The sequence below is a fragment of the Gymnoscopelus microlampas genome (genome assembly GCF_963454915.1).
Source record: "Gymnoscopelus microlampas genome assembly, chromosome: 16".
NCBI lineage: Eukaryota > Metazoa > Chordata > Actinopteri > Myctophiformes > Myctophidae > Gymnoscopelus > Gymnoscopelus microlampas.
Window position 1 is genome coordinate 46,397,225 of NC_139953.1, and position 22,253 is coordinate 46,419,477.

A 22,253-nucleotide genomic window follows, 5' to 3' on the forward strand; every position below is an offset into this window, starting at 1 on the left:
AAGACCTGTTAGGAGCACGTTTCAGGCAATTTAAAGCTGATTGGTAGTGATTTTTTTGTGAATTTTTCTTCCCGTTTCGGTAGTGACGAAAAGTGACGAGTGACGAAAACAGAAAAAAAAATGTTCCCCAAAAAACCTGTTAGGAGCACGTTTCAGGCTATTTAAAGCTGATTGGTGGTGACTTTTTTGTGATTTTTTTTTTCCGTTTCGGTAGTGACGAAAAGTGACGAGTGACGAAAACAGAAAAAAAATTGTTCCCCCAAAAACCTGTTAGGAGCACGTTTCAGGCAATTTAAAGCTGATTGGTAGTGATTTTGTTGTGATTTTGTTTTTCCGTTTCGGTAGTGACGAAAAGTGACGAGTGACGAAAACAGAAAAAAAATGTTCCCCCAAAAACCTGTTAGGAGCACGTTTCAGGCAATTTAAAGCTGATTGGTAGTGATTTTTTTGTGATTTTTTTTTTCCGTTTCGGTAGTGACGAAAAGTGACGAGTGACGAAAACAGAAAAAAAAATGTTCCCCCAAAAACCTGTTAGGAGCACGTTTCAGGCAATTTAAAGCTGATTGGTAGTGATTTTTTTGTGATTTTTTTTTCCGTTTCGGTAGTGACGAAAAGTGACGTGACGAAAACAGAAAAAAAAATGTTCCCCCAAAAACCTGTTAGGAGCACGTTTCAGGCAATTTAAAGCTGATTGGTAGTGATTTTTTTGTGAATTTTTTTTTCCGTTTCGGTAGTGACGAAAAGTGACGAGTGACGAAAACAGAAAAAAAAATGTTCCCCCAAAAACCTGTTAGGAGCACGTTTCAGGCAATTTAAAGCTGATTGGTAGTGATTTTTTTGTGATTTTTTTTTTCCGTTTCGGTAGTGACGAAAAGTGACAAGTGACGAAAACAGAAACAAAATTGTTCCCCCAAAAACCTGTTAGGAGCACGTTTCAGGCAATTTAAAGCTGATTGGTAGTGATTTTTTTGTGATTTTTTTTTTCCGTTTCGGTAGTGACGAAAAGTGACGAGTGACGAAAACAGAAAAAAAATTGTTCCCCCAAAAACCTGTTAGGAGCACGTTTCAGAAAATTTAAAGCTGATTGGTAGTGATTTTTTTGTGATTTTTTTTTTCCGTTTCGGTAGTGACAAAAAGTGACGAGTGACGAAAACAGAAAAAAAATTGTTCCCCCAAAAACCTGTTAGGAGCACGTTTCAGGCAATTTAAAGCTGATTGGTAGTGATTTTTTTGTGAATTTTTTTTTCCGTTTCGGTAGTGACGAAAAGTGACGAGTGACGAAAACAGAAAAAAAAATGTTCCCCCAAAAACCTGTTAGGAGCACGTTTCAGGCAATTTAAAGCTGATTGGTAGTGATTTTTTTGTGAATTTTTCTTCCCGTTTCGGTAGTGACGAAAAGTGACGAGTGACGAAAACAGAAGAAAAAAAATTCCCCCAAAAACCTGTTAGGAGCACGTTTCAGGCAATTTAAAGCTGATTGGTAGTGATTTTTTTGTGAATTCTTTTTTCCGTTTCGGTAGTGACGAAAAGTGACGAGTGACGAAAACAGAAAAAAAATTGTTCCCCCAAAAACCTGTTAGGAGCACGTTTCAGGCAATTTAAAGCTGATTGGTAGTGATTTTTTTGTGATTTTTTTTTTCCGTTTCGGTAGTGACGAAAAGTGACGAGTGACGAAAACAGAAAAAAAATTGTTCCCCCAAAAACCTGTTAGGAGCACGTTTCAGGCAATTTAAAGCTGATTGGTAGTGATTTTTTTGTGAATTTGTTTTCCCGTTTCGGTAGTGACGAAAAGTGACGAGTGACGAAAACAGAAAAAAAATTGTTCCCCCAAAAACCTGTTAGGAGCACGTTTCAGGCTATTTAAAGCTGATTGGTGTTGACTTTTTTGTGAATTTTTTTTTCCGTTTCGGTAGTGACGAAAAGTGACGAGTGACGAAAACAGAAAAACAAATGTTCCCCCAAAAACCTGTTAGGAGCACGTTTCAGGCAATTTAAAGCTGATTGGTAGTGATTTTTTTGTGATTTTTTTTTTCCGTTTCGGTAGTGACGAAAAGTGACGAGTGACGAAAACAGAAAAAAAAATGTTCCCCCAAAAACCTGTTAGGAGCACGTTTCAGGCAATTTAAAGCTGATTGGTAGTGATTTTTTTGTGAATTTTTCTTCCCGTTTCGGTAGTGACGAAAAGTGACGAGTGACGAAAACAGAAAAGAAAATGTTCCCCCAAAAACCTGTTAGGAGCACGTTTCAGGCTATTTAAAGCTGATTGGTGGTGACTTTTTTGTGATTTTTTTTTCCGTTTCGGTAGTGACGAAAAGTGACGAGTGACGAAAACAGAAAAAAAATTGTTCCCCCAAAGACCTGTTAGGAGCACGTTTCAGGCAATTTAAAGCTGATTGGTAGTGATTTTTTTGTGAATTTTTCTTCCCGTTTCGGTAGTGACGAAAAGTGACGAGTGACGAAAACAGAAAAAAAAATGTTCCCCAAAAAACCTGTTAGGAGCACGTTTCAGGCTATTTAAAGCTGATTGGTGGTGACTTTTTTGTGATTTTTTTTTTCCGTTTCGGTAGTGACGAAAAGTGACGAGTGACGAAAACAGAAAAAAAATTGTTCCCCCAAAAACCTGTTAGGAGCACGTTTCAGGCAATTTAAAGCTGATTGGTAGTGATTTTGTTGTGATTTTGTTTTTCCGTTTCGGTAGTGACGAAAAGTGACGAGTGACGAAAACAGAAAAAAAATGTTCCCCCAAAAACCTGTTAGGAGCACGTTTCAGGCAATTTAAAGCTGATTGGTAGTGATTTTTTTGTGATTTTTTTTTTCCGTTTCGGTAGTGACGAAAAGTGACGAGTGACGAAAACAGAAAAAAAAATGTTCCCCCAAAAACCTGTTAGGAGCACGTTTCAGGCAATTTAAAGCTGATTGGTAGTGATTTTTTTGTGATTTTTTTTTCCGTTTCGGTAGTGACGAAAAGTGACGTGACGAAAACAGAAAAAAAAATGTTCCCCCAAAAACCTGTTAGGAGCACGTTTCAGGCAATTTAAAACTGATTGGTAGTGATTTTTTTGTGATATTTTTTTTCCGTTTCGGTAGTGACGAAAAGTGACGAGTGACGAAAACAGAAAAAAAAATGTTCCCCCAAAAACCTGTTAGGAGCACGTTTCAGGCAATTTAAAGCTGATTGGTAGTGATTTTTTTGTGAATTTTTTTTTCCGTTTCGGTAGTGACGAAAAGTGACGAGTGACGAAAACAGAAAAAAAAATGTTCCCCCAAAAACCTGTTAGGAGCACGTTTCAGGCAATTTAAAGCTGATTGGTAGTGATTTTTTTGTGATTTTTTTTTTCCGTTTCGGTAGTGACGAAAAGTGACAAGTGACGAAAACAGAAACAAAATTGTTCCCCCAAAAACCTGTTAGGAGCACGTTTCAGGCAATTTAAAGCTGATTGGTAGTGATTTTTTTGTGATTTTTTTTTTCCGTTTCGGTAGTGACGAAAAGTGACAAGTGACGAAAACAGAAAAAAAATTGTTCCCCCAAAAACCTGTTAGGAGCACGTTTCAGGCAATTTAAAGCTGATTGGTAGGGATTTTTTTGTGAATTTTTTTTTCCGTTTCGGTAGTGACGAAAAGTGACGAGTGACGAAAACAGAAAAAAAAATGTTCCCCCAAAAACCTATTAGGAGCACGTTTCAGGCAATTTAAAGCTGATTGGTAGTGATTTTTTTGTGAATTTTTTTTCCCGTTTCGGTAGTGACGACTAGTGACGAGTGACGAAAACAGAAAAAAAATTGTTCCCCCAAAAACCTGTTAGGAGCACGTTTCAGGCAATTTAAAGCTGATTGGTAGTGATTTTTTTGTGAATTTTTTTTCCCGTTTCGGTAGTGACGAAAAGTGACGAGTGACGAAAACAGAAAAAAAATTGTTCCCCCAAAAACCTGTTAGGAGCACGTTTCAGGCAATTTAAAGCTGATTGGTAGTGATTTTTTTGTGATTTTTTTTTTCCGTTTCGGTAGTGACGAAAAGTGACGAGTGACGAAAACAGAAAAAAAATTGTTCCCCCAAAAACCTGTTAGGAGCACGTTTCAGGCAATTTAAAGCTGATTGGTAGTGATTTTTTTGTGAATTTTTTTTTCCGTTTCGGTAGTGACGACTAGTGACGAGTGACGAAAACAGAAAACAAATTGTTCCCCCAAAAACCTGTTAGGAGCACGTTTCAGGCAATTTAAAGCTGATTGGTAGTGATTTTTTTGTGATTTTTTTTTTCCGTTTCGGTAGTGACGACTAGTGACGAGTGACGAAAACAGAAAAAAAATTGTTCCCCAAAAAACCTGTTAGGAGCACGTTTCAGGCAATTTAAAGCTGATTGGTAGTGATTTTTTTGTGATTTTTTTTTCCGTTTCGGTAGTGACACAATGGTGTCACTACCGAAACGAGAAAAAAAATTGTTCCCCCAAAAACCTGTTAGGAGTACGTTTCAGGTAATTTAAAGTTGATTGGTAGTGACTTTTTTTTTGGTCCCTAACATTCATCGAGCTCTGGACTTGGTAAATTTATTTTTTCACCATTGGGTCACTACCGAAACAAAACCGAAACGAAAGTTAAATCCGAAAAAATCACTAAGTGTGGTGGCCAAAATCGTCCCCCCAAAAACCTGTTAGGAGTATGTTTCAGGCAATTTAGAGTTGATTGGTAGTACTTTGTATTGACTTTTTTTTTCTCACCATTGTGTCACGACCGAAACGAAAGTTTGTCACTACCGAAACGAAAGTTAAATCCGAAAAAAGCACTAAGTGTGGAGGCCAAAATCGTCCCCCCAAAAACCTGTTAGGAGTACGTTTCAGGCAATTTACAGTTGATTGGTAGTACTTTGTAGTGATTTTTTTTTTCACCATTGTGTCACTACCGAAACGAGTACCGAAACAGTTAGAAGACCTGCTGAATGTTGCAGTAACTTTACAGTTGACATGTTTGTCAACATGACAGCTCATTTCATTTAATTATTTGATTTGATTTGATTTAGCTCATATTCATCATCTGTGGAGACAACTGCTGAGTGTCACTGTGTGTTTTACTTGTTGTTTGTTTCATTGAGAGAGATTGAGACATACAGTGAAATAATTTAATTAATGTCAATCAATAGCGTCCTGTCTCCTTGTCTCCTCGTCCTCTGAGCCTTGTACGTTTTCGTGAGACGTTGGTTAAAATGAATTGGAATAAAACAAATGTATGTATCGGGTCTGGATAGCATCCTATAACTATCCTACAGTGTGTGATCCCTTGTCGGCCATCAATCGTATAGTGTGAAAACCACAACAGTTTACAGTTTACAGTTTAGGCATTTAGCAAAACCATAATCCAGAGCGATTTACAGTAAGCAAGGACACAGGATAATACATCATAATACATTAATAATACATAAAATGCATAGAAATAATAATCTAATAATAAAGTAATATGCCTACATAAGTAAACCAATAATCTAATAATAACTAATACGTACATAAACCGAGAACCTATCATCACCCTACATTGAAACTATACACACTAGACCAGTGGTTCTCAACCAGTGGTCCTTGAGGGGGTTCCAGGGGGTCCCCAGCAAAAGGTGTTAATACCCCTTTATCCATGTTGTATACTTTGGCTATTCAGAAATAGCAGATATAAGCTCACAGCGGGTCACTTAATTTGTGAGTTTTATATCTGCTATTTTTAACATTTTAGAAAAATCTTGAAATGTTGGAAGAATTTTGTAGAATGTTGTATTTATTAACACAAATCTTCTCTTCTGGGGGTCCCTGGAACAAAACATTTTCAGATGGGGGTCCGTGGCCAAATGTATATCAATTTAGGGGTCCTTCGCATGAAAAAGGTTGAATTGATTGATTGATGTACTTTATTTAGTAAGACATGAGAACAGTACATGACAGTAGGCTACATAACAGTACATGGAAGTACAAATTCACAATACAAGGTCTACTAAACTGGAAAGCTCATAAAACACTAAGCTTGTTTAAAATGAGATCCCCATGCACACAAATCATGATGACATATAAGAGACAGACAGATAGAGAGAAAACCACTGCACTATAGGATCTGTCTACATAAAATGCTATCTAAAGTTACATTTTAGCCTTTGCATAATCCTGCAAGGTCGTCAAGGCTAGGGCAAGCGCTATGGGCTGAGGTAAAGTCTGAAGAGGTGAGGTTATGATTATGCAAGCACTTCGTGGTATCACAACACCTCCAAGGCCTTAAAAACAAGGCTCCAAACATCCCAAAACAAACTTGTAAGGCTACTTCTTGGCCTCAATCACAAAACCCATACAGGGTCCCCACACATTTTTAGCAATGAATTTCCAAAACTTTTCCAAAACTTTTCCAGAATATTTAGCCCAATTTCCAGGCCTATATAACAATCATTCAGCGCAATAATGTGTCTCTTACTCCTATGTACAATGCCCAAAGATAGGCAGTGTAGCAAAATAAATAAATAAAAAACAATAAAAAGTGTTTGGGGGTGGGGCACAGCCGCGAAACCTCGCTCAAATAGAGCCTGCGAGTGAAAATAGGAGGGGTGGACGACGTCGTTGCACGGTTCGTTGTCGCTTGCGGTAGGTCAGGACGGTCTCATTCAAAAACATGTCTTTTAATGAGATTTCATCGCCCGCTCGCGTCGCGTCGCATCGCTGGCAGTGCGGATGGGGTGTTACACAGCCTGTTCGGCGAAAAACTACTTATGTTACATATTTTGTGTAATGTTACACATCTTTATGAAAAGGTTTTGTATTAAAAAAAATCAATAGCCAAAAACAATGCATAGCCAAATATTTTTCCAGGACCCTTGATAAATTCCAGGACCTTTGATGAAGTTTGATCAATTCCAAACCTTTTCCAGTACTGGATTTTTTTTTTTTTAATTTCAAAATATTTCCAGGAATTTCATGACCGTGGGGACCCTGCCCATATAACCCCTGTTCATTTTGCTAGGATTGGATGGCTTAGGGTTGAGGACAGAGTACAGCAACTTGCTATGGGCCTGGTCTTCAAGATACACCACAACATTGGCATCCCCCTGTATTTGTCAAAATACTTCCAAAATGTTAATGATGTCCATGATCACAACACCAGAGGCAGCTCCACAAACCTTGTCCAACCCTTTTTTGGCTCAACAAAGGGAAGTAACTCGTTCTCATGCTATTCATCAACAATGTGGAATGCCCTACCAAAAGGAGTAAAGGAGTGTAAAACCCTACTCTCTTTCAAAACTGCCCTAAAGATACACCTTCAGGAGGCTGCAATTGGAAAATGGCCCCTGTCTAAGTCCTAACCTAACCTACCCCCTACACCCTACCTCTCTCTTTCTTCTTTTGTACATATTTCTCACTCTTCTTACCAGTAACCTGTAAACTGATTGTATGACATTCTATAGTAGTGTGTATATCTGTCTGTCTCTTATATGTCATCATGATTTGTGTGCATGGGGAACCCATTTGAAACAAGCCCAGTGCTTTAATGAGTCTTCCAGTTTAGCAGACCTTGTATTGCGAATTTGTACTTCCATGTACTGTTGTTCTCATGTCTTACTAAATAAAGCACATCAATCAATCAATCATGAGTCTTCAGATTACAACACGATATATAACAGCCGATTTCAACAAGACTCCTGTAGTGTGAAATGCTTAACCATCAGATGACTCCCCGACCACTGTAAACTATCAGACCTTTAGATCGGCTATTTTCAAATATGCAATGTATTTGTAGGCCTATAGGTTTAAAGTGCTCATGTGGCCTATACTGCCTGTTATGTATCGTTTTAGCCATTCATTTTATGCCATTGTTTTTTGCCACTGTTTTATTGTGTATTTTATACATTTTTTTGTTTTGTGTTTTTTTTTGCTCTCTAAAGCACTTTGAGCTGCATTTATGTCATGAAAGGTGCTATATAAATGAAGTAAAGTTTATTATAGTCGCTTTTGTTGGGCTTGCTTTCATAGATCTGGTTGCTTATTTGTCTCCAAAATCACTGTTCAAACACAGGCTGCTCACACACACACACACACACACACACACACACACACACACACCCACAGTCCCACACACCCACACAGCGCTCTCTCTCTCTCTCTCTCTCTCTCTCTCTCTCTCTCTCTCTCTCTCTCTCTCTCTCTCTCTCTCCTCTCTCTCTCCTCTCTCTCCCCTCTCTCTCTCTCTCTCTCTCTCCAACTCCTCTGAAATAAACATCCCCTTGCTCGCTCACTCTCTCATTCTGGTTTATGATTTGATGATGATTTTTTTATGATAGGTTTCCCTAGAGAGAGGAGACCCACATAACATGTCTCTCTGTTAGATGGTGGGAGAGAGGTCCTGACCGTCCTGGCAGGACAGTCTTCTGGTGAAGACATTCCATGACCATGGGGTAATAAAGGTATCGCCTCCCACTGAAAGTACATTCCTGGGTTAGTCTTTGACTTAGTCAGTCAATGACTGTTTTCTAAACTGGAGGAGAGGTGGGAGGAGAGGTGTGGGGAGAGGTGGGAGGAGATGTTTCTCTTCTCCAAGAACAAAGAAAACTGTCCTGCCGCTGCTCAGAGTCAGACCACCACAAGCAGACACAACACAGGCCCACACTGTGGGTGTGACCACACACACACACACACACACACACACACACACACACACACACACACACACACACACACACACACACACACACACACTGGAGGAGGGACCACCACCAAGCAACAAGTATCATTTCACTTCAACTATCAGACCTTCTGTTGTGAGAAAACATTCTTCGTGGCCAAAGTTACAGGTAAGGATGTATATGTTAGTGTATGCTGTAAGTTATATCTATATCAGATCTACAAGCTCACAATGTGTCGCATCGCGAGGCATTGTGAGCTTGTAGATCGGCTATTTTCAAATGGCCGAAATGTATTCAGGGCTGAAGTGGTTAATGTATGTTTTGTAATGATAATAATCAAAATCTACAGAGTAACTAGTAACTAAAGTTTTCAAATAATTGTAGTGGAGTAAAAGTGCAATCTTTTCCTCTGAGATGTAGTGGAGTAGAAGTAAAAGTACTGAAAATTGGAAATACTCAAGTAAAGTAAAAAAAATACCTTAAGTACAGTACTTGAGTACATGTACTTAGTTACTTTACACCACTGTATATAGTTTATATTATACATAATTATATGTAGTTACTGGTAAGGATGTATATATATGTTTAGCTGGTATATTGTACAATAATCCATGTGTCCAGCAGGGAAACTGCATATGTTTAAGTGCCATATAGTAATGTGTTTATATTTAGGAGTATAACCATAGTGAATGGCAGACAGACATAGGCACAAGTCCCAGTAAGTGAAGCTTTCAAACTGGGAAGCCCAGGGTCTGTGAGCCATAAATAAAACTTGGTTCCTCTCATCCAAGGAGAAGAGAGGGGGACAGATAACATGTATGCAGTGGTGTAAAGTAACTAAAGACATTTACTTAAGTACTGTACTTAAGTACAGGTACTTTTACTTTACTGGAGTATTTCCAATGGACCCTTCGCTAAACCCCACCCCAAAAGCGATTGTCCAATGCCAGCTTAGCAACCGTTGTTAGCCTGGCACAGGTCTAGCAAACTTTCGTCACCTGCCATAGCTGTCAATGTTATTTCGCGCACACGCACGCGCACACACACACACACACACACACACACACACACACACACACACACACACACACACACACACACACACATTTGCAACACAATAGCAAGAACAGGAATACGAATACCATGATAACGCAATGGTGACTATGAACCAGCAACAGATTCCACTTACCCACAACCGGAGGGTTCTTTTCCCAAGCTGAAATCTGCGCTTAAACTGGAAGGCTATGGCTGTGCTTGCGTTGTTGAACACATACACAGCTGAGCTTAACGTTGGGGAAGTTACACGACTCACTCGCCCAGGTGGTGTCAATGATACTAATCACCGTAATCGTAACACAATTCAGAATCCCAGCGCTGCCTGTTTCGAATTCCGCACGTTAAAGTATATTCATTCATTTGTTCGTCTATTTATTAACTGCTACTGTAGTCTTACCCTGCAGTACATGAAAACTCCTGTTACAGTCATGGATCAACTTCAACCTGGTGTTTGCACTTTCTCCATTTACGGTCCGTACATCTATATAAACGTTCAGATTTCAAAAATAAATTGCTTATGCTATGGCCACGGATGTTAAAATTATGCACGGGACTCTCAAAAGTACCCGTATATTCTGTGTTGTTCAATAAAAAGCATTTTAATCCGATCGGTGGCCATTTTCTCATAGAGTTATAATGTATCAGAGTGCAATACACCTACCAACCGATAGGGTCGCTTAGTTGAACGCATATGGAGAAAATGGCCACCGATCAGATTAAAATGCTTTTTATTGAACAATACGGATGATACGGGTACTTTTGAGAACCCGTACATAAATGTAACATCTGTGGCCATGGGATAAGCACTTTATATTTTAAATATGAACGTTTCTGTAGATGTACGGGCGGTAAATGGAGAAAGTGCAAACACCAGGTTGAAGTTCATCCATGACGGTCGAGACAGTCGACCGTTGTGTATCCATATTACTCCCTCTAACATTTCCCGTGTTTTTAGTTCATTGAAATAATGTCATGCACATTTGTCCGGTGCATAGCCTACTGTAGGCCTTGTTGACTAGATTTAGAAGAGATTTTGAAGCTATTGCTGCTGAAATGTTCGATTATTTTTAAGGGGAAAAGCCGTCATTTAACATGCAATATTTTCCAAATTTGCTATTTTCAAACATTTTAGTACTTTTACTTTTGGTACTTTAAATACATTTTGATGCCAATACTTTGGTACTTTTACTCAAGTAACATTTTGAATTCCAGACTTAATACTAGTATTTTTACATTACAGTATTGATACTTTTACTTAAGTAAAACATTTGAGTACTTTTTCCACCACCGCATGTATGTTAGGAGGAAACTGACCACACTAGAGATGAGAGCTGACCTTAATGGCTGACTAAGCAGAAGACCAGAGCTAGCCTGCTCTGGGAGAACAGGGAACCAGTAGCAAACAATGCGGGGATCAGCACATCCTGTGGCTTGAATCTCCACCCCAGAGAAGGGTCTTGTATGTGTGGAAACAGGAGTTATAAGAGGTCTTGTTTCACTAGTGGTGTCAGATTATCATCATGACGAGAGTGGAATGGCTATAGTACATGAGTTTAACACTGTAATGTTTGTATTTCTGATGTGTTCACAATGGTGTGAATTCATATCCTTAATGCTGTTGTGTGTTATGTGCTTGTTCTCTCTCATCAGGTTTAATTACCTAACCTAACAGCTAACCTAACAGGGTGCAAACTGGTGTCTAACAACTGACCATGTAACTTAGGCTACTGCTCCTTGTAGTGGCATTAGAGTAGTACGAGACTAGAGATTTATGTTTGTATATGTGTGTGTAGTAAATAAACACACACACACACACACACACACACACACATATTATGTGTGTGTGTTTAAAGACACCAGGTTTGAGTACTGTGCTTAAGACTCCCTCCACTCAAGTCGCCCGTTCAAAGGGAGATATCTCAAACATTACATTAGGGACATCACTATCCCTTTAAAGCTAAAAGGACATCACAAAAAAACTCCTGGGGAATTTTTTCCATTGTGGACTTTTATGTCATCTATCCACACGTTTACAGAATGTGTGGAGAGAGAGTGAGAGAGAGATAAAACATCCATTTCATTAGTTTTCTTTAGTGTATGCATTCAGAGTGAGGTCTCAAGATCAAATGTTTGGTTGCATCATGGGAATGATCATCCCTCCTGACTGAGTATGTATACCACAGATACTCAGAATATATGACTAATTTCAAGCTGTGTGCAAAGCAGATGTTAAACCTGACTCTGCTCTTATATTTCTAATTTAAAAATGTTAACTTCCTGTTGATTTGAATCACGAAGAAGATCAGGATTGGGTCTGTGGAAAAGGATTAGATTCAACAGGAAGTTTTACATAATGTGTCCTTTAGTCTTTCTGCTTGATGGCTCCATCTTGTCTGCATGGTTCCTTCTTGTACGAGTCTCCCTCTTTTCCCAAAGTGTCGCCTACCGGTGGGCCTAGCACTGGGTGAAAAAGGTGATATACCTGGATACATGGGCAAGGTATACACCCACCCAACATAAATGATAGGTGGGAGTTTTTCAATGAATGCGGGAGAGGACTGTTTACCTTAAAATGCCTTTAAGATACCTGGATATACGTCTCTCTTTTCTCTGCTTGGGAATCTTCCTTACACATGTAAATTAGAGGTTTGTTCAAACAATGGGAGGTGTGGGGTTCATAGAGGGGGGGGCTCAGAGAGAGAGAGAGAGAGAGAGAGAGAGAGAGAGAGAGAGAGAGAGAGAGAGAGAGAGAGAGAGAGAGAGAGAAACACAGAAACACAGACTATTGCACAATTACTGATTAAAAAACAATGAGTGAGATGTCTGTCTGTCTGTCTGTCTGTCTGTCTGTCTGTCTGTCTGTCTGTCTGTCTGTCAGAGAGAGATATATACACACACACACACACACACACACACACACACACACACACACACACACACACACACACACACACTCACACACACACACACACACACACACACACACACACACACACACACACACACACACACACACACACACACACACACACACACACACACAGATCAGGTCTTGGGTCTAAATCTCAACTACTGTGCACAGTGGTTTAACTACTGATACTTTCTCTTTGATCTGGCTTAACTGTACAGTTGTGGCACTGTAAACACATCTGTATGCTATTCTTTCAATCGGTAGGAATGATGGCGCACAATCCGTCCGTGTACCTTGCAAATTCCAAATCTCGACAGGCCTCCCAAAGAAATGCCGGTCTGGGTGAGGATGCAACTCGGCAGTTGGGTCCAAACGGGGTACCTCAAAGCTTGAGTTGCTAGAACACCACTTATTGATACTTTTACTTAAGCAAAACAGTTGAATACTTGTTCCACCAATGTCCCTGTTTAAAAATGATTGAATAAACACTAATAACCAAGGTTACTGTAGTAACAGAGGTCCTCTCTGTTACACAAGGTGCTGTACAACAAACAGTGGTGTGAAGTAACTAAGTACATTTACTCAAGTACTGTACTTAAGTACAATTTTGAGGTAATTTTACATTACTGAAGTATGTCCAATTGTCTATACTTTTACTTACTATTTTATTTACTATTATTTGAAAACTTTAGTTACTAGTTACTTTGCAGATATAAATGATTACATTATAAAACATACATTAACCACTTTAGCCTTATTTTATACATCAACAAGCTCACACGCTATTTTCAAACGTTTTAGCACTTTTACTTTTGGTACTTTAAGCACATTTTGATACCAAAATGCGTTGTACTTTTTACCCATATCACAAACAAGGCTACTTTATGTGTGTTTTCGTTTGTATTTTGGGGGATAGAGATTAGATTACATGCAGACACAACATTTGCATGATAGGTGTCGATGGTTTCAATGTTCCTATTGTTTCATGTTTCACTCCTGAGCACCGCCTCTTCACACCGTGTCTGTGAGATGTCTTTGAGCCAGTGTTGCCAGGTTTTTTTTATAATAAATTTGCACCAAGAATTTTATTTGAAAATAGCAGTCTACAAGCTCACAACGAGTTGCATCACGAGTATATCTTGTATAGCTTGTATATCTGCCATCTTCAAATAGCCGATGTATACAGTAGGTAGGTTTAAAGTGCTCATGTGAGTCATGTGACCCATAATCGCTTCTATTGGGCTTGTTTTTCTAGACCTGCTTGCTTGTTTCTCTCACAGAATCTGGCAACCCTAGCCACAGCACGGGGGCGTGTATTAGCCAAGGCACCAAGTTGGCTTTACAGGATAGCAGTTTGTTGTTAGAGAACTCTGCTTGGAAACTATTAACTGCATGATGAATTTGTTTAATTTGTGAGTAAAATGGCAACAAACACGCGTAGAGATTTATTTTATGCATCGGGTGCTGCTTCGAGTCCTCGCAGACGCCAGCCTTCGACTCCGAGAAGAACAGAATTATTAGGTGGTCCTCTTAGCTGGTCGAGAGCAACGCTGCTCGGGATGATGCTTTGTCTACGCTGCTGCCTCTGCCTGCACCAAAGAGCAAATAACATCAACCTTGCGGTAAGTGAAATTATGTCTGACAATATAGGCCCTGTGTCTACTATCTAGAAAATTCTTTGTATGAGTTGCTTGTAGAAAAATAAGTGTAACTAATGTTCTGGTGGGCAACCGGAAGGCTCACCCCAAAACACGATCGCCACCATTTTAGGGGGAATACCAGGTAGAGATTTTATCGGATATGTGCCGGATTTGCGCCCGGGTGACTGTGTTTGGGGCGAGTGTTTTGGTATTCCTTTGGTGGTTTGCCAAAAGCATTGATTTCCTCAAATTGACCTTTTATAATCATGCTGTTTACAGGAGGCTGTGAGGCGTCTACACAACTCGGAGAAGAATAACCACAAATTCAATCCAAAAGAAGTGTAAGTAACCAAATTCAACTATATCACAATCATGCTTTAGTAAGAGGGGAGACCAAGCCCCACCAATTTGATTTGTGGTGGGGGATAGTGGGGGGAGGTAGGCCTGTGGATTGAGTTCCTGTCCTGGTGAAATGTTTTAACTGATAAAAAAAATTGCACATGACTAAAAACTAACACGGTTCTTCTCTTCCAACAGGGTAAATTCTCCACATAATATTGATGTTGCAGCTCATCTTTTAGGAGAACTAAGCATTAGTTTCTGTAATCCTGTTTTTATAAAAGGTAAGCGCACATGCATAATACACTCACAGTATTCACATAAGCTATTTGCATCTTAATAGAGTGGGCTAGACCTGCAGAAAACAGCAAACCTGCATTTCTTATTGTAGCCTACTTACAGGGCATTGTTTTGTCTTTTTGTATTCAAAGACCCGTGTGTTATAATTGAAAAGAAATAATTGTAATTCCTTTTTTCTTCTTCTGTTTTTCTTCAAGGCTTCAAGGACTGCCATTTTGGATCTTCAGCCCTCCAGCAGTCCAAAGTAGGGATGCCACAATCTGACCTTGAGCCAATTCGAAATTCGGACAGCCCTGGCGAATATTTTTCGATTATTCGACGGCGCCGCCGCCCCCCCCCCCCCCCCCCCCCCCCCCGGAGAAAAAAAAAACACAGACAAATTCAATCCCGTTTGTTTTCTTTTACTGAAACGCATGTTCATGCTACAAAGAGGCTCTTCAGCAGTAGAACAGTAGTACCACAAGAACAATAACAAATACAATGATTTACAATCACCAAAAAATAAACCATGTAGGCCTAGTAGTAGCCTGTATTTATAATTGCAGCATTGATCAATTCAATGAATGGCCTACTGAACATGTGGCATATTGTGTGCGCGCATCGCGCATCTTCAAATAAAGTCATTAAGGCAATGAATAGCCTACTGAACGTGTGGCATGTGTGCGCGCATCACGCGTCTTCAAATAAAGGTATTAAGGCAATGAAAGGCACTTTAGAAATGTATAACTACAATACAATTTTTCTTTTTTTTTAAAATTAGGCTGGTAGTTAACAATCACGACAAAAACAATAGCATCACTTGCTTATGCATCAAAATAATAAATAAAAATAGCATTATTATGGCCTATACAGTATTGCATTGAACATTTTAACAAACAGTAGCGAGTGAATCTTTTAGGCTATAGATTGAGAATTAGCCTCCAAATAATACAAATTAAATAAATCAGCTTCACTTGCAACAAAGCGTCTTACTATTTAGTTCTTGTTCAAAAAGATGAGCTGGTCGACGTGGTCAGGGTGTAGGCGAGAGCGCAGCCGGTTAAGGATTAGTCCTGCCGCCGAAAAAACCCTTTCTGAGGGCACAGAAGTGGCTGGCACACACAAGTATGCCTTCGCAAGTTGTGCCAACCTCTCGTACTTCGTCTCATTTACTCTCCACCAATCGAGGGGATTCAAATGGGGGGCGATGACCTTTTCGTCACAGTAGTGATTAAATTCCATTTCAGGCGTTAAAGGTGTCTCAGAGTGGTATTCCTCGCCAAACAAGGATAACATTGCAGACTTGTTGTCGCGCGGCTCGCGCCGTGGTCTCTTGGCCGCTTCTGCAGACCCCCCCGCTGATTCAGAGGAGTCCTCCTCGGTGTCGATCTGTGGTTCGTCGTCTGACTCTGCTCGTACGGTTACGGTAACGGTTTCACTAAGCAGCGCCTTGACTCTGGCCTTGACAGCATCCTGGACCCTGGGCGCATCGGCAGCAAACTTTAGATGTTTATGTCGCGGGTCAAGAAACGATGCGATGAACGGGACCGTCTTGGCACTCTCCACGTCGTGGGGTTTCATTCGCCGTTCCAGTGACGCAGACACGGCCTGCTTGTACTCCTTAACCTTCTTGGACTCCTCTGGAGAAACAACCAGGTGTTTGGTCAGCAAAGTTGCTGTGACAGGATAAATCATGGAGGTGGAAACCCCTGACTCTAAACACAGGGCAGTAGTAGCGCACTGCAATGACTTCAACACCGGCAGCATCTCCTCCATCACGATCCAGCTGTCATCTGTCAGGTCAAGGGTCCTAGCGTCAGACAGATTTGTGACATTTCGGTCCGAAAGAACAGCAGCAACAGCCCAGCGCTGCTCCACCAGGCGAGCGAACATGTCGTAGATTGAATTCCACCTAGTACGACAGTACTGTATCAGACGGTGGTCTTCCAGATTTGTTTGATCACCCTGAAACAGAATGAGAATCAGAATTAGCTTTATTGTCACATCATAGGTTTACAAAAGTTTTAAAAAAAGAGCAAACATGTGTTTTTATGAAGCATCGTTTTTGTTACTTCCATAAAAAATAGGGGGGGGGGGGCAAAGAAAGAAAGAAACAAACCTGTTTTATCTTGAGCGCCTGTGTTGCTACTGTGCTGTGGTGGAAATGTGACACAAGACGACTGGCACCGGCGACAATGTGATGTATGGACTTCAGCTTGAATCCATCATTTATTGCGAGTTGGAGTGTATGGGCAAAGCATGGACTTGAATCCCAATCAGAGTAGTCCTTGTTGGCGAGAGTAACATTGCTCGCGTTATCATGCACACACGCAGTGACTTTACCCGCTATCCCCCAGGCCTCTGTGGCAGTGCGCAGCCCATCGGCTATATTCTCTGCCGTGTGCCTTTCGGGCATGGCACGGGTCTGCAAAACCGCACTCTTCATCTCCCATTCACTATTGATATGATGGCAGGTTATGGTAACATAAGCTTCAGTTGTGAGTGCCGTCCACCCGTCTGTGGTTATCGCCACCTTTGTGGCAGTTGATAAGGTGCTGCGCAGATCTTCTGCCTCTTCGTTATACAGCTTTTCAATTCGTTTGGTCATTGTAGTACGGCCCGGGACCCTGTACTCAGGTTCCACGCATGCCATAAGCTCACGGAAACCCCCGCCTTCCACGAAACTTATTGGCAGCATGTCCTTCACTATCATTTGTGTTATAAGTGTAGTAATGTTGCCTGCACGCCTTCCATCACAATGCCGTGGCCCTGACGCGTAGTTGGTAATGGGCGTCTGTCTTGAGTCTTTCTCTGACGTCTCTTTGGCATGTATCGCACTCAAATGCGTTTTCATTGTAGATGTCGAGCTGTGGTAGGCCAAAATCTTTTCGCAGAGCTTGCATTTTACTTCATTTGGATTTAACAATTCGAAGTAGTTCCACGAGGGACTCTTCTTTGGACGTGCCGCTTTCTTCATTTTTTACTTGTGTTGCTTCTCATTGTTCTGTATCGCCTCTCAATCAATCGCACGTGTGACTGAGAGGGGGAGGGGAGGGGTCAGTGTGTGGCTGCAGCAGCACTCTGCACAGACAGCGCAGCTGGCTTAAATAATAACTTAAATAATAATAAAAAATATATATAATTAAAATCGAATTTTAAAAATCATTTTCGATTTTGGAGACTGTAACGAATATTCGGAAATTCGAATAATCGGTGGCATCCCTAGTCCAAAGTTCAGGAGATCATCTCCAAAACCTCATACCAAACGCTGCATTCTCCAGGACCCAATGCTTGAGGACACAGAGCAACTCCAAAGATGGACTTCCATTTTGGATCTTCAGCCCTCCAGCAGTCCAAAGTTCAGGAGATCATCTCCAAAACCTCATACCAAACGCTGCATTCTCCAGGACCCAATGCTTGAGGACACAGAGCAACTCCAAAGATGGACTTCCATTTTGGATCTTCAGCCCTCCAGCAGGAAGAAGTTCACAAGATCATCTCCAGGACCTTGTACCAAACGCTGTGTTCTCCAGGACCCAATGCTTGACGACAAAGAGCTTGAGGACTATGTTTTTAGTGCAAACATTTTAACTCAAATCTTTGCTTCTGGGTCCCTGGAACAAAATATATTTATTTATTTTCTGTATTTCTTCCTGTGGATTATACCAGGGACACATGACTTGGATTTAGCTCTTCCTTGGACCCACCCGTGGATTACATGAGTAGCCTACAAGTGACTTTGTTTTCCTTTTCCCGCTATTTTTCTTTGCTCTTCCTCATGGCACTACTTGCTGACTATATGTCAGTCTATGTGGATTATGCGGTCGACACACACTGACATTTTGCACCGTAATCCTGTGTATAACGCACTGACTTTTGACTTTTTTTTCCCAAGCACCTTAACTAACGTCCATAAGTATATCATGCACAGTATACATTGCTGCTATGTTCATTCACATATCTTATCTCAGGTAGCCTACTAGTGTGAGTATATAGACACACATTTCACCCACTTTTTTTAATTAAACCTGTGATGTGACAATAAACCTGATTCTGATTCAGAATATTTGAATATATATATTTTTAGAGTGAACATTTTTAACTCAAATCTTTGCTTCTGGGGTCCCTGGAACAAAATACTTTTCTTTGAAACAGTTTACCTTATCTGTGTGCTCCTGTTCCATTGTTTTGTATAAATGTATTTTTCTTGATCAATAAACATAATTACATGAGTTCTGCCTATGTGTTTTTCTATATTGTTTGTGTGTGTGTGTGTGTGTGTGTATGTATATATATATATATATATATATATATATATATATATATATATATATATATATATATATATATATATATATATATATATATATATATATATATATATATATATATATATATATATATATATATATATATACATACATATACATACATACATACATACATACATACATACATACATACATACATACATACATATATATATATATATATATATATAAATTAGTGCAGGTAGTGGGGGGGGACTATAAACCACCCCTCCCACTGGGGGCGGGGGGGGGGACAAGCCACAGCCCCTGGGAGGGGGGGGGGGGGGGGGGCTATAAACCACCCTTCCCAATGAGGGGGGGGGGGGGGTATAAACTAGTGGGTTTATACAAGAATTAGCATGCAGAATGTGGGGTGGGTGGGTGGGGTTATAAGCCACAGCTTCCAATCAAATGTAGTTTTCTGCACATGCTCAGAAGTGGTTGGGGTGGAAGGGTGAGAGGGGTGGGAGGGGTGGGTGTGTGAGGTCCTTGCTGGCCAGACACCACAGGAGGTAAATGCAAATGAAGGTCTCAGAAATGGTACATACACCTGAATATGTGGGAGGTGGTACATTAATGAATGAGGGCAGCATACACACACATACTCCCTTAAGTATCAGGGGTATGCCTGAGGGATACCCTCCCAAAATCATTGCTTTTCACCCAGTGTAGTTTAAGGTTAGGTTTAGGCATAGTTTCTGTGAGTTTAAGGTTAGGTTTAAGCTTTCTGTGAGTTTAAGGTTAGGTTTAGGCATAGTTTCTGTGAGTTTAAGGTTAGGTTTAGGCATAGTTTATGTGAGTTTAAGGTTAGGTTTAGGCATAGTTTATGTGAGTTTAAGGTGAGGTTTAGGCATAGTTTAAGTGAGTTGAAGGTTAGGGGCCAGTATTGACTTTCACCTCAATAATATTAATGAAGTGTCTTAATCCTCTGTGTGTGTGTGTGTGTGTGTGTGTGTGTGTGTGTGTGTGTGTGTGTGTGTGTGTGTGTGTGTGTGTGTGTGTGTGTGTGTGTGTGTGTGTGTGTGTGTGTGTGTGTGTGTGTGTGTGTGTGTGTGTGTGTGTGTGTGTGTGTGTGTGTACTTTGCAACAGGTCTGTGGTGCTGTGTCAAAGCCCCGCCCCCCGCTGGACTCACCTGGGACGATAAGATTGACCTTCAGATCAAACACAACTTCCAGTGAGGAGGACTGTCTTTCCACATCAGCTACAGGAGGGAACACTGACCCAGACCACTGGAGCCTGCTGCTGACTCTGTCAGCTGAATGGACTTTAACAACAACCACGATTCACAGTGAAAGTAAACTTCAGGGAACATTCTAGAGGAGGACGTGTTACAGTACCACTACTGACTGATTCATTTACTGTATTGAGCAGAGTGTTTGTAGCTTCACTCAGAGACTAAATGGCTTCCACGTCGTCTCTTCCAGAAGAGGATTTGTCCTGTCCTGTGTGTCGTGACATATTTAAAGATCCTGTTGTCCTGTCATGTAGCCACAGCTTCTGTAATGCTTGTCTGCAGGAATGGTGGAGACAGAAGAGAATAAAGCAATGTCCAGTTTGTAAGGAAATACATTCAACAGATCATCTACCCCGTAACCTGGCTCTGAAGAACCTGTGTGAGGCCTTCATACAGGAGAGACAGAGAGCTTCAAAACGTAAGAGAACTTCATCAGGGTCTGATCTCTGCAGTCTGCATGCTGAGAAACTCAAACTGTTCTGTCTGGAATGTCAACAGCCAGTGTGTGTTGTGTGTCGAGATTCTAAAAAACACACCAACCACAGTTTCAGACCCTTCGATGAAGCTGCTCTGGATCACAAGGAGGAAGTCCAGGAATTACTGAAGCCTTTACAGGAGAAACTGGAGGTCTTTAATCAAGTTAAAAAGAAAAGTGACCGAACAGCAAAACACATTAAGGTCCAGGCCCAGTACACAGAGAGACAGATTAAGGAACAGTTTAAGAAGCTTCATCGGTTTCTAGAAGAGGAAGAGGAGGCCAGCATCACTACACTGAGGGAGGAAGAACAGCAGAAGAGTCAGATGATGAAGGAGAAGATTGAGGGTCTGAACAGAGACATATTAACCCTTTCAAACAACATCAGAGCCATAGAGGAGGAGTTGAGAGCTGAACACATCTCATTCCTGCAGAACTACAAGACCACAAAGGAAAGAGTCCAGTTCACACTGCCGGACCTACAGCTGGTCTCAGGATCACTGATAGACATGACCAAACACCTGAGCAACCTCACCTTCAGAGTCTGGGACAAGATGAAGGACATTGTCTCCTACACTCCTGTCATTCTGGACCACAACACTGCCCATCCAGCATACACCCTGTCTTATGATCTGACCCTGTGTGTGACACATGGAGAAAGACAGCAGCTTCCTGACAACCCAGAGAGGTTTGACCTCTATGGCTATGTCCTGGGTTCTGAGGGCTTTAACTCAGGGACTCACAGCTGGGATGTTGAGGTTGGAAACAATACAAACTGGGGATTGGGTGTGTTAGCAGAGTCTTACCAGAGGAAGGGAGACAGAGGGGGTCAACGGTGGAGTATATGTTTCCGGGAAGGTCAATACAAAGCATGCTCCTCACCAGGGTCTGAAACTGTTGTTCATGCACTGAACCAGAAACCTCAACGGATCAGAGTCCAGCTGGTCTGGAATGAAGGAAAGCTGTCATTCTCTGATCCTGATACTAACACACACATACACACCTTCACACACACTTTCACTGACACACTCTTTCCATACATTTTCAATTTTGATGATACTGTCCCTCTGAAGATGTTACCTGGGAAGATCAGTGTAACTGTGGAACAATGCAGTTAGACATGATGATGATGATGATGATAAGACATTGAGAGTCCATAAGGGGGAATATTACTCAGTTTTCTAGAATATATGATTGTGTTGTGGTCAAAGACAGTCACATGGAAACTCATTCGGAATATTCCTATTGGCCAATACTTGCGCCTTAGGCGTAACTGTAGCGTTATATGTACACTGTTTTAAACTTACCTTATCATGGCATTATATGGTTACACTATTTTGCATATCCTGTAATATGCTAAATGGTCCATATGC

At 40.8% G+C, this 22,253-nt stretch overlaps 1 protein-coding gene across 1 annotated transcript in view; it reads left to right on the forward strand.

Annotated features, from left to right (window-relative positions):
* The window catches only part of LOC311063690 (E3 ubiquitin-protein ligase TRIM35-like), a 101,440-nt gene extending 79,426 nt beyond the window's left edge, over positions 1–22,014 (forward strand). The window contains exon 2 of the mRNA XM_084083235.1: positions 20,554–22,014. Coding sequence (XP_083939361.1) covers positions 20,571–21,998 — 1,428 coding nt within the window. The 5' untranslated portion in view covers positions 20,554–20,570 and the 3' untranslated portion in view covers positions 21,999–22,014. The remainder of the gene's footprint in view (positions 1–20,553) is intronic.
* Positions 22,015–22,253: the final 239 nt, after the last annotated feature.